Raw genomic sequence first — 18,097 nt, 5'->3', positions numbered from 1 at the left:
AGTTCAGGATTTACCAGTCTCTGCTTGGAGGCATAAGCGTGGCATAGTTAAAAGCATGACCTTTGGATTCCCGTCTTGGTACCATCTCCACCGCTTCCTAGCTGTGTGCCTTGGGGAGCTACTTAACCTTGCTGTGCCTCAGGTCCCCAGACTTAAATGGAACTCAGAATTTTACCTGTGGGGGTATCTTTCAGGGTCTTTGTGATGATCAGACGAGATAACACATGTAAGATGTTAGAACAACATCCGGCACATAGTAAGCTATGAATACATCTTAGTTGTTAGTATCTGGTTAATTTTGTCTTTTTTTTTTAATTTCAGTTTTTTTTTTTTTACAGAGATACTGGGGATTGAACCCAACACCCCACGCATACTAAGCACATGCTCTACCACTGAGCTACACTCTCCCCCCAAGTATCTGGTTAATTTTGGATGAATCAGGATTAAATGTCTGCAGCTAAGTTTTCATCTTCCATCTACTTTCTCCTGACTCTTGTCAGGCTTCTAACCTGCTCACTGCCAGAGGATGTTTATGTGACCTACTGCTGGTTTTGTGTCCTCTCTGAGCCTCAGCGTCTTCAGGTGTGAGGTGGAAGTCACCTGCCGTGCTTTGCCTTCCTTATGGGACTCTTGTGAGGCTAGCATCAACTAATGTGTGTGAAAGCCCCCTGCAAACACGTGAGATGACTAGTGTTCATGTCAGCAGGCCTGATAGATAGCTAACGCTTTATTGAGTATTTACCCTGTGCCAGGTTACTGTGCTCAGTGCGTCCCATGGATTGTTGCATTTATTCCTCATGGCAGTCCTACAAAGATGGGCATGTTTGTTTTCTCCGTTCAAGCTGGGAGGATGACAGCGTGGACCAGTTAACTCATTTGCCCAGGATGACACAGTGAGTCAGAGCTGGATGCCTGGATCGGAGTGCTGGGTGGTTGTTCCACCAGCCGTTTTTTTGTTCTTCTCGAAGTTATCTGGTTTACATTTTTAAGGATACATTTCAGACTGTCTCCATCAAAACCTGCCTTTCTTCCTGGGTCCCTGATGCCGATTTTACACCGATATTGTCTCTAAGGACATGTTTGGATTTACACCCCGGAAACAGTCCCTGCAGGAGCAGTAATGGTGCAGAGTATTCCCGGCAAACTTCTGATGGAAACAGATAACAGATTCAAAACCATCAGCCTTCGGCAAATTCACTCGATTCTGTTTTTGGCCTCTGGGCAGGTTTTCTTCTCAGGGGTTTTGGGTCTTCTAGTTGACTCCTCCTCGTCTGTTTGGGTTTCTGAGTAGTTAGGGTCTCCATCTTGGTTCCATCAGAGAAGGGAGTCAGGACTGGACACCAGGACCTGTGGAAGAAGCTTCTCATGGGTTAGACAGAGGTGACAGAGAGGGGACCTCCATGGCTTGGAGCCTTTGGACATTTACCTGAAGGGCTTGGGGAGGTCGTCTGACCAGGGCACGTGAGGACATTTTACCTGAGGGAACTGGGTACTGGTCGGATGTGAATGGAGAACTAGGGGGTACCACTTGTCTTCTGGAAATTAGGCAGAAGACTCAAAGGAAATTAGGGAGTGGGCCTAAAACAATTAGAGGAACTGCCTCTTCTTTCTGCTAACTTTGGATTGCTTTTGCAAGGGAGTTTCTGTTTATGAGATAACTGAGCCATATGGATGTACAGGGATGCATGTGTTCTCCTGGTCTGCTGATACGAGGAGCAGTTGAAGGGCGTGGGCTTGTCTGGAGGTGGGGTGGGTGGGTGGGTGGAGTAACATGAGGAGGGGCAGGTCTGGGGAACGTGGGCCCATGTAAATGCAGAGGCTCTGGGCTTTCTGGCAACATCATGCTCCCTTCCCGTAGATGGTGAGGTAGGTAGGTATTTACTTTTGAGATCACCGCCTGCCCCTCCTTCCTCAAAGTTCTGTAGTTAATAAGGATGCTACATCTTCTCTGGGTAACCTCTTTCCCTGGTGGTGATAAGAGTAACAAACAAATGGCCACTCCTGACTGTCCTGGCTCAGAAGGGTGGCACTCAGTCCTGTCACAGCCATCAGGAGATGGGCTCGAAGGAGCAAAGCGAAGGGAGAGGTTCTGGGGAGTGGGAGCTGTGCAGCAGCTTTGCACACCTCCACTGGGAGCGAGGCCGGGCTCAGAACCACTCTGCACAATTACGAGGTTTGTCATCTCTTTTTTTCCCCTCTTACCTTCATTTATTTTTATTTGCATAACAAATTATTTTCATATCATTTTGTTAACATTCTGTAGGGATCGTGATCCAGCCTGGAGAGTCATCCCTTCCTCAGTACGCATTCCTGGGAGTGTTCAGAGGGACTAACCTTTAGTAAGCGCCTGTGGCGTGAGCTGCAGGGACGTACATCATTTTACCCGATCCTGTGGAAAGTGGATATTACTGTTCTCATCTTGCAGATGGTCAGCCAGGGTCGCAGGCGGCTGTGGTCTGACTGACTCCAGTGGCTCTTCTCTGCCCACTGGAGCACGCTGCCTCAGGGCGGGCCAGGCAAGTAGCAAGTGCTCTTCCTTGACAGAGCATCTTTTTAGGATGACACTGTGTGAGCTGCTTGCCTGTACTGGTAGCAGCCATTGGGTAGGAGGCTAAACCCATGGAGGAGTAAAGGATCCACAGATGGAAGAGAGAAGAGCAAGGATCTTTTACCCATTGTCATGGACATCATGACATGGATGGAGACAGCTTTCCCCGTGTCAATGGAAGGTGAGCTTCACTTGGAACTGGGGCTCTGCTGTTCTGTCTTCTCTTCACCAAAAGCACCATTGTCATGCTTCCTTCATCACTCTACCAACAATCTTTGAGTTGGAAATGCCAATTCTCCTTCCCCTTTAATATAAAGTCTGTTTTCTTGTTTTTACAGCCTTCAAAACGTCTACTCTCGGCCCTCCCTTTCCCACAAAACCTGTAGAGTGAATGGTAGCATGGAGGAACCAACTTCTAAGGCTTTTTTTGAACTTTCAGCGTTTCCTGAATGCTTCTGCCTTTGCAGCTTGTTAAGGAAATAGGGGTTGTGGGGACAGAGAGGCTGCAAGAAATACTTTAATACCTCAGTAAGGAGTGTAAAAAAGGCTTACCATAGATTGATGGTAAAGCTGCCTGAAGTTCACCTCCAGGCCACCACTCTGAGGATTCTGATTTTTCATGAACTATCTCTTAGAGCTCTTTTTAGCCAACCCAGCTTGTCATGGAGCTCTTGTTATTGAACATTTAGAAATGTTTCTGCTGACTTTAGACACTTGAAAGGTGTTCCTAGGCCTGCCGGGGCTTCTGCTTTGGGTGTTAACGTTGGATGTCCTCGTTTGCAGCTTTGCCAAAAATGGCTTCTCTCAGTTGTAATAATGGGTGCTCCTCCTTTCTGTCTCATTCCTCTCCTTATTCTGTTGCCTATTAGCACCACAGAGTAGTAGATTTTTAGAGTTATGGGGACCTAAGGGAAACCCTAATCCAACCCTCATTTATCTATAATTAAGCTGAGAGCCAGAGAGGGTAAGTGACTTGCCACTGGCCTCTCAGTAAGTGACAGAGCCGGGTCTAGATCCCAGAGCTCCTCTGAACACATTTCCTCTCTTCTTTCCTCAATACTCTTTCTCTGCGCAGTCATCTTCCTTCTGTCCCCTCATCCTCTCCTGGGACATTTTCATCCTTTTGTTAGTTAGCAAGTGTATGATTTTAGTGTTTCTCTTGGGTTGGGGCACAGGAGAGTGGATCATGATTAAGAAGAAAGGACTTAATTAAGAAAAAGTAGGAATGGACAAGAGAAGGTAAGTTTAAGAGAAGCCAGCCAGCACAGATCCAGTGAGAATGGGAGACAGTGGTTCAGAACAATGGTTAATGTTTTCCTTTTCCAGAAACGTTGCTGGAGAACTTGGTGAAGTGATAGGACTCAGTGGGTAGTGGGCTTCTACCCAGGGTGAGGACCGAGGTCACATCTCAGCAGACGGGAGGATGGATGCTCAGGCCAGCAGTCATCTCAGAATGTTTTCTGGACTCTTCAGCGGTCCTGAGAAGGGTCAACCATCCAGACCTTCCCTTAAGGGATACACTCTTGAGAACAGTTGAGTAGGGACAGAGCAAGTAAAGTCGATCAGAAGCTCCCTTTCTTCTGGAACCCTGAATTCAAGCCAAGAAGCCAGGGAGTTGTATCTGGTTGTTCTGATCATGGGACCCTAAGCTTTTCAGGAGTCCAGAGAGCTTTCTAGTCGTATTCCTCCTCCGGTTTCAGCATCTCCCTCTGTAAAATGTGTGTGCTGGAATGGGTAATGGAGCTCTAAGGCGCCTTTCAGTTCTTACTGTGGTGCCTCTGGGATTCTGATTTCCCCGTTTGTTGTCTCACCTGAGTTGAGGACGCCATTAGCCATCACGGTCTCCAGCACTGAAGGCTCTGCTCTTTCCCCTGGATGCACATTAAAATCAGCCTGAGTCCTTCTAAAATGCTGATGCCCAGACAGTGGCTGAGGCAAATGAAATAAAAGTTTCTGGAGATGGGATACCTGTATCCTTAATTTTTAAAAGCTTTCCAAGTGATTCTACTGTTTAACCAAGGCTGAGGTCCACTGATCTCCTGGAATGAGAGGTGAGCCTTTTACCTGATTTGTTTCTTTGGACGGTGCTTTTAATCATGTGTCTTGGTTGGTTCCTCTCCGTTTTCTTTTAGGCTACAGTGAAGTAGGTGCTCCCAGGCCTCCAGGAAGTCAGCCTGAGAAAATGGGGTGATTAGTCCTCACGTTTCATGGGGCTGGCAAAACGTTCACCTGGGGCTGCTCCTGGTGCACGTCCAGCTGCACAGGCACCAGCTTCTGTGATAAGGGCGATGCTTCAGACTTCGTGAAGGCAGGTCTAGCTAAGGGGGCCACTTGAGTCTAAGGGACAGATTGAGTCATGCTGACCCAAAAGGCCTTTGAGCAAGTGACTGAAGACTCTAGACTTTCTTCCTTCCCATCTGTTAACTCCTTGTGTGTAGGAGGGTTGATCTGGCTTGACGACTGTCCAACACAGGAATCTCTTTCTCAGTGTTCTCGATGGTTTCCCGGAGACGTGGCCCTTGCAGTGAGTGGTGTGCTGGAACTGGCTAGTCCCAGCTGGTGGGTTTCAATTGTGTGCCTCTCTTCCCAGCTCCACGTGCATTGGTGTCAAGTTAGTAGCTTGAAATTGACCATGGAGAGAGTCATTATGCTCCAGAAATTGGCACATGCTACATGTCAGGGCTTTTTCTTCCTTCAGAGAGGCAGTTGTTAAACATTTATTTGTCCAACACTTAGTTTACTCCTTAACAAAATAGTCCACTCACTTGTGGAACAGTGGAACTTCTCTGTGTCACTCCAGATCTGCCTTTGGGTGGGCACCAACCCTGAGGTCTTAGCTTTGCCCTTCAGAATAACTTAGACAGCATCTAAGCCCGCTGCTACAAGCCTCCGATATTTGAAAACAGCTACGACAGCTCTCTCGAGTCTTCCCTTTCCAACCTGGGTATCCTAGTGTTTATAAACACTTTCTCCTGCGGTTTGGGGGCTCAGTCTTTGAACCTTTGGGGTGTGGTTGCAGAGTTTTCAAAGGAAAACAAAAACTCCTTCCAGAGATGATCTGTGGGCTCTTTCACAGAAGGAATCTCTGCATTCAGAGTACCGCGTGAACCCCAGCCACAGAGCGGGTGTGGATGTGGAGTAGGCTACAGCCTTGGGTGTGGTTGCTGATTGCAGCCCACGTTTTTTTCCGAAAATGCACGTTGCTGCCAGAAGGCGTGATGGGCTCGGATTCGTCAGAGTGTCATCAAAACACGGGTTCTGGTTTCTGAAACAGGTAATTTTCCCACTGCTGTTTTGTTTTCCTTCCAGAGGCTTTTAATATTCCCCTCTTCTTTCTTCCCTTTTCTGTAGTGTTCAATCACTTGTCTCCTGATCACCAAAACTGTGTGTCGAATGACAGCGTTTTTGAGTCCAGGATTCAGTGAGATGCACAAAAAATGAATTTGTTAAGACTTACTGGGCTGACTATAACTGAGGCAGAAGAGAGGGGGAGCGGGTGCCCACTGATTTCTGCAGAACTGCCACTCCCTGTCCTTTTGGAACTGGGGCTTGGTTGGGTCCAGAACTGACCTCAGCACTGGTTAGCCAAATTGGCAATAAGGTGACCTTCCTTTCCATCGTTTTATGTAGAGGGCAGGGACATGGGAGTCAGATGGGAGTTCTTTGGTCTAAAAGCAATAAAGAATTTGGTGCACTACACAGCCAACATTGCAAGGGTAATGCTAGAAATCTTCTGTTTTGAGTAACCGAGTCCATTGACCTCCCTACGAGAGCAGTGGGACTGTACTGGCAAACAGAAAGCCTTTTGAGGGGTTCTCTGCCTCTGCTATATTCTCACCATTTCTTCGTCTTTCATTCATTAGGACTTAAGACTTTAGGAGTAGGTGTAATGGCATTTCCATCTTCTTGACAGAGGGAGCGGGAGAGAGGTGTGTTCAGGACTGCCTGTCAGATGGTGAATTTGAACAGAGGCAGCTGTTGTCATGGTGATGGGAGGTTGCATCCCACCACCATGGAAACCAAAGTTAGAAAACTGATGTTAAGGCTAGAAGTCACATGATACATTTTTGTTTTGTTTTGTTTTAAAAAAAGAAAAGGGGTTGGTTTCTCAATCCAGTTTTTTTTTTTTTTAAGACCAGTTGGGTGGTGAGAAAAGTTCCAATAAGGAAAGCAAAGAGATGATGAAATGGGGCAGCACGAAGTATGCAGAGCCTTCCACTTCATTTTTCTGCTTCTTAAGTGTGTTTCTTCTGCCGTGGGGGTGGGAAAGGAAGAAGAGATAAAGGGTGGATTTCCGGATTTGCAGCCAGAATTGTGTACTGTCATGTGGAGAACCCAGGGGATTATCACTCCTGCCCTTGGGTGGCGATGTGTGGTCCACCCTGTGTTGGTGAGCTGAGCACAGAGACTGGAAGCCTAAAAATAAGGACTGAGAAAAAAGATAGAAATGGAGTTGAGGGTGTGCCTTGTCCCAGATATGAGAGTGGTTCATACATTGATAAGTTCAGATGCTTAACATTGTTTCTCAGGAAATTGAAACATTTATCTGTGGCCCCTTAGAATCGCAAAGAATCCCGTTTCTCTGTTTAGTCCCTTTTCTGAATGGGTTGTCTTTGGGCACTCTGTCCTGCTGGGCCAGCCACAGGAGCAAGTTCATAAAAGGAGACTGTCAAGGGGCACTTTAGCCTCTGGGTTGAGACTCCTTGGACCATGACTTACCTCTTAACCTGGGCAGGGATGGGCTGAGAAGCCCCAGAAAGCCCTCTTTAGTCACTGTCTTTTTATCTCCTCCTCCTGTTTCATTCCACCATCTGGAGAAAAGGTGAAACCTCCTTCCAGGAAGGAGAGCTGGCCCTTGGCCTCCCAGGGCTGATTTTAATGTTCATTTCTGTCTGTGAGGCATTGAAGACCTGTACTCAGGGCCTGTGTGGAAAGGCTAGGAGACAGCTCTTCCTGGGAGAATGTCAGCCCCTAGGAAGGGGTGCAGACACACTCCGTGGTAACAGTGCTGCTGGCTCCAGCCATGTCTGGGTGTTAGGCACCAGGTCCTGTCTCTTCCCTATCACTGGTCCCTCCAGGACAGAGTTATCATCCTCCGCAGCCCAGGCGAGGGGGATGTGATCTCATCAGCATGATCTCACTGCATTTCCATCAGGGTCTGCAGGAGCCAGAGCCGGACTCCTGTGGCAGTTCGAACCCTCCTGCTGTTAGCCGTGGCCTTGGGTGTGATTAATATCCTTCTGGTCATTGGGGGAGATTGCATCAGAGCCATCAGCCGCATAAATCCTCTGGGGACTGGTGTTTGGATGTGCTTTCCATGTTCCCAGGAGGTTCGGGGCCAAATGTCTTTGCTCTCTTCCCGGAGGCCCATTACCATCATTTTCTTTTAAATCCTTTATTGCGGTGGGTTTCTTCCATGCCGGCCCATGGCTGCAGCCAGCCGGCCCCCTCCTGGAGGCTGTGACCACTAACAGATGCTCCCCACAAAGCTTCGAGCCATAGCAGATGCTGAAAGATTGATTTAGTAAGATAATAAAAATGACTGTGCATTTGTGTAGCACCTTGCAGCGTTCAAAGGGTTTTCACATTCACGTGTCAACTTAGACTTTGATCCTTCTGGTGTCCTCGCTTGGCTCCATGGGAACGGATGGCGGTGGTTTTCCCTGACGTGGGTTCCACGTTGGGCGGCTTCTGCATCGAGAGCCCCGTCTCAGTCTCCATTGCCAGGCTACGTCTCTTCCATCATGTTCCAGGTCTCAAGAGAGGTTCCGATTCTTCTCGTAAAGGCAGCATGGAAGTCTTGCACGGCTCTATTTCAGTGTCATTTATATTTAAAATATCCCTGTGGTGACATGTTTGAGGGAATCACAGACGAGGCAGGGCCCCTTCCCTCTGACTGTCTTTGAGTCAACATTCTACTTGCTAGAGTGGTATTTCTGTGCAGGTGAGGGACGAGTGGCAAGGTGTGCACAAAGATGCCCAGAGCATCTTGGAGACTTCATCTCTTAGCTTTTGACATCCCCAGACAGGAGGCAGGGATGAGCAAAAGGAAAGAAGATGGACCTTCCCGTGGGGAGAGTGTTCTGGGCCTGGGGCGAGGGACGGAGATGGGTCCTGAGGCCGAGGCCTGCTGCCTACCCCTAGATGGGGCTCTTGTAGACTGCCTGGGGGTTTATAGGAAGTGCCTCCATGGCCACAGGCTGCCAGGACAGAAGCATTCTCCATTAGGCTGGAGTTGGGGAGACAGCACAGCTTTCCATCTGCCTGCCTGTCCCTGATGAGCACTGCCCCTCTGAGCACAGTCTGTCTCCTTGCTGTTCCAGTGTCACATCTCTGAGGGAGGCGGCTGAGGGTAAGTCTAGGGTCAGCATCCCGGTGGTCCTGGAGATGCATGTTTCCCCGGAATCACCCCATACTCGGTGCCCCAGGCCTAAGTCCTGTCCGGTCCTCTGCCCGCTCATCAGTCCCTGAGAGGTGTTGATGGGGGAGCCCCTGTGGGGTGGGTGGTGGGAGGGCTCAGCTCCCCAGCCGGGTCCCCAGGGCTCTGTTGACAAGCAGAGCTAGTGCCACCACGGTGGCCAGTAGGGCAGCCCTCTCTGCCCCTTGCCTCATCTCTCTGGGCTTCAGGAAGGAGATGAACAAATAGCATGTGTGCAGGCCAAGTCGTGCTGCTCAAGTTAGCTATGTTGCTAAGGAAACAAGTCAACCATTTGAAGGAAGGAGCATTGGCTAAAGGAGATAAATCAATAAGAGAACCTATTTTTATCATTTCCCTAATGATTGTCTTGAAGCCGCGAGATGGGATGGGGAGACTTGGAGTGAGACAGGTCCTCATTAGCGGGCTCAGAGGGAGAGCGGAGTGGAGGGGTGTTTGGGGAGATTGCCAAAAAGTTTATAAAACGAGGCCCCTAGCGAGCAGACAGATCAATTCAGTGAGGAGGCATTTTTGCAGCTTTCATAGAACTTCGGTGGCCGTTTCCTCATTCGGTCCAGCCTCTTTGTTCTGCGTTGGATGCTCTCAGAAAGGTTGTGCTGATTTCCATGACCCTCAGCTTGGGATGGGTTTTGTGTTTGGTTTGGTTTCTTTTCAGAGTAAATATAGCTTTAATTGGTTGTATAAACAAACACATGCTCATTTTAACACTCAGACAATGCATAAAGGAGTAAAGAAGAATGTGAAAATAACTCTGCCACCCCAGGACAGCTCATTAGCCTTCTAGCAAGACAGAGTTTTTCCCTTTGCTTTAAAAATTTTTGTTCTTTTTTTTTTTTTTTTACATTAAAGTGATCTTCTAGGCCTGCTGGGTTTTTTTTTTTTTGAATAGCTAATGTGTGTACAAGGCACACAGCGCCGAAAGTTCAAGTGGGTGTGGTATGTAGAGGAAGTATGGGTGCCTTTCGTGAGGATAGCTCTGGCTCTGGTTTTCTTAGGCTATTCACTTACCCATTGATTAATTTATTAATGAATTAAAAGCCAATTATGGGGTGCCCACTGCATGCTGTACAGTCAGGAAAGCCCCTGCCCTCGGGCTCCCTCACTGCTCCATCAGCTCCGTTTGATTGACATCTCAAACCCCAAGAGTCTGGACACCAGGGAGAGACATGTTCTCCAAAACATGTTTCGTGTCAGGTGCAGAACGTGCTGGGAGTCCCTGAATTCCTGGGCAGAAGGCATCAGAGTTGCGGACAGACTTCCATTCTGTTTCACGAAGGGCATTATTCTTTGAGACCTTGACAACATGGAACTTCCTTTGACCTTTCCAGTCACATCTTTGTCTGGCCTGTGAGGTGCATTCACTTGCCCTGGGCTGTTACTTACAGTCCAGGCTCTTCTCCTTGGAGATGAAGGAGAGCCCTGTGATGGGGCTTGAGGTCGTGCTGCAGGAAGACAGGGGAGCGGCACCCCTGAGTCAGCTCCTGAAAGAGGGAGTGACCACAGCCTGGTCTTTGTGACGGTTCCTCAATGGGGCTGCTGCTCCTGGACGGACAGGGATGCCTCCCTTTCGTTCCCGCCTGCACTTCACACCCAGTGAGCTCCCGCTGTGGACCAGGAGCCCTGCTGAGCACTGCGAGGGGAGAGATGAACAGCATGTTGCCCCAGCTTTCGAGCTGTAGTTTCTTGGAGATAAATTTGAGGAGAAATGATAAAGTTGCACCATGCAAAGAGCTGTGGGGCACAGGGAGAAACCTTTACGGGCAAGGTGATATTTCAGCTTGATCTTGATATATGACCAGAAAGGAGGAGAAAGCCCATTGCAGGAGGAAGCAAAAGCATCAAGGTGTAAGTGCCCATTCTTTGTGCTTTCTTCAGGGAGAGAAGTGGACAAGAGGTTAAAGGAAAGGGCTGTAATGGGGAGAGGGAGCAGCTGGGCCTGGGCAGAACCGGATGTTTCCTCCTACTCGCCTCTCCTAAAATTCCCTTGCCCCCATTCTCTCTTTCACTCAGTCCAGAGATACACAGAATTCCCAGTTTTACTTTTACTTCTGCATCAGAAGTTCATCTCCGATTCTTAATTGCTCTAGACGTGAATTCATCCTGAGGTTGGGTTGCTCTCTAATCCCTAAGGGGACATCATTCTCAAGGGTATGTGCATTGGAACAATTTTCAAAATTTTAAGCCAAAGGATCACTGCTCTGAATGGGTCCTTAGATTGTCATACCATAGGCAGAGGATTTGGGTCGGGAGGATGTGGGAACAGGGCCTTCTCAGAACCTGTAAATTCCCAACCCTCACTTTTAGATTCTAGCCTCATGGGCCTTAGGTAGTACCATTTGTTGAGCCCTCATGAATCCTTAGCCATCCAGACACCTGGTTGGTCACAGGAAGTCTGGCTCCTAGCATGGAGCTGGATGCTTAGATGGTCTGGACAGGAGAATGCAGGTGTGAGTGTGGGAGGGAGGAGTGGGGAGCAGAGGGGCTGCAGCGGTCCAAGCAGGCGTTGCTGGGTGGAGAGCCTGGGAGGTGCACGGCCACCAGAAGCGGTCAGGCCTGTAGGTCGGCAGCTAAGAGCTCCTTTACTTTGAAGTCTGTGGTTATCACTCTAAGGTGTTCAGGAGAAGCAGCCCGAACTCCCCGAGCAATCATCGACCCACAACTACCGATGAGAGCTCGAGGCACCTGCAGCTGGAGTGAGAACAGGCATGTCCTGTCCCCGGTCCTGCTTCCCAGGTCGCGTGCTGGGCTCCTTGGACCTGCCAAGCAGCCTTCTGAGTTTATGTGGGGCCTTCCAGCTGCGAAGAAAGGCCGGCTGAGCCCAACACTTTGTGAAAGTTTTTGTGAGAAACAAGGGCAGTGCGTGAGGCGAAAGAGGTGTTGGTTTCGCTCCTGTCAGGGCCACCACCCTCGTTCCCTCCACCTTGGGGACTGGCAGTGCAATCCGCCCTGTACATCAGGGCTCCCCAGGTGCACTCCTCTGAGCACCAGCCCCAAGAGAGATGCTCTGACAGGAGGGTTATGTGGTGAAGCAGGTTGGGGTGCTGTGTGCTGTTCCCAGCCCCCTTTGGGAGGGGGTGCACTCTGTATACAATAGTATTAAAGGCTCCAAGAGGCCTCGCTGGGAGGAAACCTGCTCAGCTGGACACAGCGCAGGCTTTCCCTCATTCCTTTGATCGCAAGTTCCCAGAGCACTGGCATTCTGAGGCCTGCATCTCGGGAACACGCCCTAAATGCCGGCCACTTCTGTTGCCATTTGTCAGTGGCTTGTTGTCACGTCCTCAGTTCCCTGTCTGGACTCGTCCCCTGGGGTGTTCTCAGGAAGCGGCATAGGTCAGGAGCACCCTTCCCTGCAGGTTCCCATCTTCAGTTTACCATTCGGGTCTGGGGAATTCAAGGTGTCTGAATCAGGCCCGGGATAGGCTAGCTGATTCAGAAGGTATATGGCACCCCGGGTCATGGTGTGGTTCCTGGTCATTCTGCACTTGTTCAGAGCTCCCCTAGATGGGAGGATGGGAGGGAGGGGAGGTCCCCCTGTGATGGGGGGTGCTGGTAGCCCTGGGTGAGCTGTGTGTGGGGACTTGTTCCAAGAAGGTAGGCGTGTCAGTGAGGCGGGTGTCTCTGGTGTGTGTTTGCCGGCATGCTTAGCTCTCAGGGGTCTAGCTTGGTGCCTAGAGAGAAGGAGGAATGGTAAGATCTGCTGGGGGACTCCCTGTGCAGTGAGGCTCCCCTCTGACTGGGAGCGGTCCAGCCAGCACAGGGGAGTGCAGAGGCAGGAGGCTGGCTATGAGGTCCTGGGAGCCCCGTCTACTTTTCAGATCCGGTGACTGAGCCCTGTAGGTCAGCAGAGGCCAGCAGGGCTGTCTCCAGGGGCTGGGTCCTGTGTGGGTCGGGGTGTGTGGGAAGGGAAGATGACCAACTGCTGAAGGATGGACTGTGACTTGGGGATGCCTGGGGGTGGGGGAGGGGGAGGAGATGCGTAAGGAGAAGGAAGAGTTCTCGAGGCTCAGAGCCAGCTGGCCTTCTCATCCCCTGCAGCCGCCATCCCATCCCCGGGACCAGAGCAGGTGGGGCGGCTCACACCTGCACATCCACCTCTTTCTGTAACACGCTGTGCCCTGCCCCTCTCAGATGCCACGAATACCCCTTAACCGGAGATGTTCACGACACACATATCCCAGGGGGGACGGGAGGCACTGGGGGCGTGTTTATGATGTGCCCTGCTTGTGTGCTCCCTAGGGCGGGCTCTGAGCCCTGCATCCTACACAGCCAGCCTGAGTGTGTGGGGAGACGAGACCCCTTCTCTTCTCTCCCCTCCGCTTTGCCACATCTACTACTCATCTCTCCCGCCTGGATTCCGGAAGCTGCCAGATCATAGGTTGCTCAGCAAGACCAGTAGCAACAGCTCGCTTCTGTTTGTCACAACAATGGTTAGAGAATGAAATCCCACATGCGGAATGGCTCTGGAGCCGGTGACTCCCCTCGCTCTCTTTTCTAGCCATGCCCTCCCGCCTTCTCCTGGGCTCACAGCACAACCGTCCTGCGGGATTCCGGATGCTGGCACTAGGATCATAGTCCTGTTTTTCAAAAGGGTGCAGGGAGCCCCCTCACCTGTCTTCAGAAAAATACAATAGAACAAACCTGAACTCATTATCCCTTCATTTGTAGTGTGAATCCTAGAGGCCTCGGCTTCGCTGTCCTGGATATAGACTCCTGATGTGTCTCTCTGTTTCCTATAGATGTAGACACTTAGGAAAAAATCAGGTGAGACAAAGCTAGCTTCTCCTGGCCCTGTTAAAATTTCTTTTTCTGAATTGGATATTAAAACAGAAGGGAGCTTGTGGAGAAAATTGGTCCTTTTCCACGGGCTCTTCTGGTCAGTTGAGCAGAGGTTCTAGAGGAGAGAACCCCATGGGTGGTTCCCAGAGACAGCCACAAACAGCCACGGCTGGGTCCTTGCTGTAGCATTGTAATGTGGTCCAGAGGTTTGAAGACTGAGAACTGGGAGCCTACGATGGCAGCATCAGTGTTCTTCCTCCCTTCATCCCATTTTCAGTCCTGGTTAGTTCCCAGATATGTCACTGAACTCACCAAGTATCCAGAGTGTCTACCATATGTCTTATATGTTATTTACTGGCTACATGCTTCCTTTCCTTGGAGAAGATGCTTTGTGTTCAGAGCCTAATTGGAAACGGTTATAGGTCCACGTGCTAAGAACCATCCACTGTCCTGCTTGCCTGTTTGCTCAGATAAATCAGGCAGACTGCACAGACACCATGTGGGTTGATAAAGTTTGTGTGCTGATGTGCGCAGCCAGCTTGGAGGCTGTGTCCCTCTGTCTTTGGTGAATCTGTTTCTTAACTCCTCCTTTCCCACGCCGTTTGAGTACATGATCTTGGCCACCATCATTGCCAACTGCATCGTCTTGGCCCTGGAGCAGCACCTTCCTGAGGATGACAAGACCCCCATGTCCCGCAGACTGGTACGTGCCTCCCTCTTTTTCATCTTTCTTTCCCCTTGTTCTTCCTCTTCCCTGGTTCCTTCTCCTTTGCTTTGTCACCTGGTCCCCTCCCCTTCTTTCCTACAGTTCTGTGAGTTTGTTCTTGGCTGCGGGACAAGTTGGTGACAGACCCTATTAGGATTCATAAGGGGAAGAAGACTGACCTCTTAAACGCCTGATCCCAGAAAGTTCTGAGGGCGCTGCAAACACCTGTGTATACACTGCCTGGCAGCCAGGGAAGAAGGAAGGGAAAGCACGGGGTCCACTCACTTTGCTCCTCCTCCTAAGGGACTTTGGAAGTGAGAGGAAAAGGGAGGGTAAAGGAGAGAGGATGAAGGATGCTCAAAACCTGTGTGCATTCACGGTTCTGAACTTCCTAAATGTTTGTCCATCTTCTCTATAAAGAAATCATCCACCTGTCTAAAGTATTCCCCACTAAAGAGAGCAAACAAAATGCTTAACATCCAGATGGGTCGGTAAATGGCTCCAGCCTGATTACCTGTGGATGAGAAGGAACTCTTAAGCTTCCAACAGAAGTGAAGGCCAGCAGTGGGAAAGCCAACACCTTCGAGGCAGAGCCAGCACCATCAGTCATCTTCTGGGAAGACGACTGGTCTAGGGTGTGAGCCCCACATCCATCCGTTTCTGCAGCTTGCTCCCCGGGATTCCCTTGCTCTTGTGCACCCCGTGAGTCCTGCAGCACCCTCACTTCCCACCTGTGTATGGGTCTAGCCCAGCACAAGTGTCTAGGTGTCCTATAAGAGAAAGGAAAAGCCAGAGTGGAAGAGGTAGCTCGCCAGGGCGTGCCTTGCCCTGTGTCTGACGAAGCATGTTCCCCTTCTCACCAGTACCTCTCCTCCTCATCCCACAGGAGAAGACAGAACCGTATTTCATTGGGATCTTTTGCTTTGAAGCCGGGATCAAAATCGTGGCCCTGGGGTTCATCTTCCATAAGGGCTCGTACCTCCGCAATGGCTGGAATGTCATGGACTTCATCGTGGTCCTCAGTGGGTGAGTCCTCTTTCTGTCTCTTTGTGCATGGAGGGGTCTGTGGGGTCGTGATGCAGCTGGTGCAAGGAACCTGGGGTGGGAAGATAGAATTCTGAGGATGTGGCGGAGAAGAAAGTTCAAAGATAAGATTCCCACGGGCTTAACCATAGGTGCGCCACCTGCCGGGGAGGGCAGGTACTCTGGAGATCCACGCGGCGTTCGCAGAGGCGGTGGAACCGGGGTCCGGCTGCTGCTGCTTCTGGTTTCCGTTCTGTGGTTGGCTAGTGCTGAGCACACGTGTCCCAGTGAATCTTTCACTGTAGCAGGCAGCTTGCCCTAGCCTGAAGGGCACTCCCCAAATGGGCCAGAAGTTGCCAGCAGGTGCATTTTCTTTTGGAGGCTGGAGAAGACCTCAAGCATAGTTTCTGAACTGATCATTGAGACTCGGGTTCTGCCAGCAGAAGTTTTCCGAATTTACAGGTTTATTTATTTACGGATTGATGCACATCGATAATACTAGGTGGCGTGAAACTGAATCACGTGAAAACGTCTGATAATGCATCCCTTTGGAAATTAGCGTAGTGACACTGCGTTGTGGCTGATCCAGCGTCATAGGCAGTGTGTGTGATGGCCGTGCGTTTATTTAAATACTTTCTTTTGGAAATGAACATGGTATGCCTACACTGGGGCTGACCCAGCACGGCTGGCAGCGTATGTGATGGGCCTTGGGACCGGTGACGATGGGTTTGACCCAGAGGGCTTCTGCAGCTTCTTGTGTGTCTTTTTGCCCTGGGTGCCTGCAGGGGAGAGGAGCGGTCCAGGCACCCCACCCCCACCCCCGGTCCTGTGTGGGTGTGGCAGCAAGGGATGTGGCCTGGAAATTCCCTTACCCTGTTGGACAGTAGTTCAAACCTGTGAGGACAAGATGAGAGTGGAGTGGAAAAATGAGGAGGGGGAGGGGAGCTACCATTATGATTGACCAAGAGGAGTGGGGAGCAAAGAGACTCCCCTTTCCCAGGGAACAGCCAGAGGGGTGGGGATAGGTGAAACCCAGCAGGAGTGAGAGCTTGGGAGTGTCTGCATTTAGGCATTACCTTGTGCCCTAGACCTGATCCTCATATGTTTACCCTTCATATCAATTGTGATTAAGTAAAAGGGGGAAAGTTGAAGGACTGATGGAATAGAATGTGTAAATGGAAGCTCACGAGCATCGAACCCCTTAATACAGGGAGTGGATAAGTAGATAGAGATGACTCTTGGTGTTTAAAAGCATCTGTTGCCTTTACAGAAGGGTTTTCTGATGGTTACTTTTCTAAAGGAAAATTCTATGACTGCGTTTAAAATGGGATTTAGTGTAGAAAGATACGGTTTATACACAGCGTTTCAGAAGTAGATGGTCTTAGACTACAGGATGCCTGCGTGACGGTTTGTGCTTTTTTCTCCAGCTGTATTAAAGTGTGACTGACAGATAAAAATTGTATATGTTTAAGGTGTACAATGTGATGTTTTGTTATATGTATACGTTGTGGATTGATTACTGCAGTCAAGCTAATTAACATCCATCACCTCACAGTTACTGTTTTTTTCCGGTGGTGAGGACACTTGAGATCTACAATTTCTGCAAATTTCAAATATGTAATACATTATTATTTACTGTGGTCATTGTGCTGAATACTAGCTCTCCAGAATTTATTCATCTGTAGCTGAAAGTTTGCACCCTTTGGTCAGTGTTCTCCGTTTTCCCCACCCCTAGCCCATGGTAACCATCATTCCTTCCTCTGTTACTATGAGCTTTCCTTTTTCTTTAGACTTCCCATGTAAGTGAGACCAGGCAATATGTCTTTCTCTGTTTCACTTTGCCTAATGTCCTTCAGATCTATCCATGTTGTTGTGAATGGCAGCCTTTTTTTTAAAGGCTGAATAATATTCCTCTGGAATGTATGTGTGTGTGTGTGTGTTTATTTATATCACATTTGCCATTCATTCATTGGTGGACATTTAGGTTATGTCCATATCTGGCTATTGGGAATGATGCTGCAGTGAACCTGGGAGTGCAGATACCTCTTTGAGATAATGATTTTATTTCCTTTGGATGTATACCCAGAAGTGAAATTGCTGGATGATAGGGTAATTTTGTTTTTAATTTTTTGGGGGGGAACCTCCATACTGTTTTCCACAGTGGCTGCACCAATTTACATTCCCACCAACAATGCGTAAGTGTTCCTTTTTCTCCACGTCCTCACCAACAGTTGTTATCTTTTGATTTTTTGATAATAGCTGGATGATGTTTTAAGTGTTCCTAAGATAAATAATATACACTGTATAGACAGTCCCCAACTTATGACAGTTTGACTTAGGATTTTTTTTTTTGACTTTACAATGATGTGAAAGCAATACACTTGGTTCAAACTGTACTTTGAATTTTGAAGTTTGATCTTCTCCTGGGCTGGCGATAGGCAGTGTTCCTCTCTTGTGATGCAGGATTGCAGCTCTGAGATCACGATGGTAAACAGCTTACGCACTGACAACCATTCTGCACCCAAACAGTCATTCCGTTGCTCACTTTAGGTACAGGAGTCAATAAATTACATGAGATACTCAACACTTTATTATAAAGTTTGCCTTG

General features: G+C 49.3%; 1 protein-coding gene across 1 annotated transcript in view; it reads left to right on the top strand.

Annotated features, from left to right (window-relative positions):
* CACNA1E (calcium voltage-gated channel subunit alpha1 E) overlaps positions 1–18,097 on the top strand; it is a 345,168-nt gene that overhangs the window by 77,408 nt on the left and 249,663 nt on the right. The window contains exons 3-4 of the mRNA XM_072945997.1: positions 14,358–14,463; positions 15,353–15,492. Coding sequence (XP_072802098.1) covers positions 14,358–14,463; positions 15,353–15,492 — 246 coding nt within the window. The remainder of the gene's footprint in view (positions 1–14,357; positions 14,464–15,352; positions 15,493–18,097) is intronic.

Source organism: Vicugna pacos, chromosome 21 (genome assembly GCF_048564905.1).
Source record: "Vicugna pacos chromosome 21, VicPac4, whole genome shotgun sequence".
NCBI lineage: Eukaryota > Metazoa > Chordata > Mammalia > Artiodactyla > Camelidae > Vicugna > Vicugna pacos.
The sequence above is the reverse complement of the archived record's forward strand: the minus strand, read 5'-3'. Positions and strand labels throughout refer to the sequence as shown.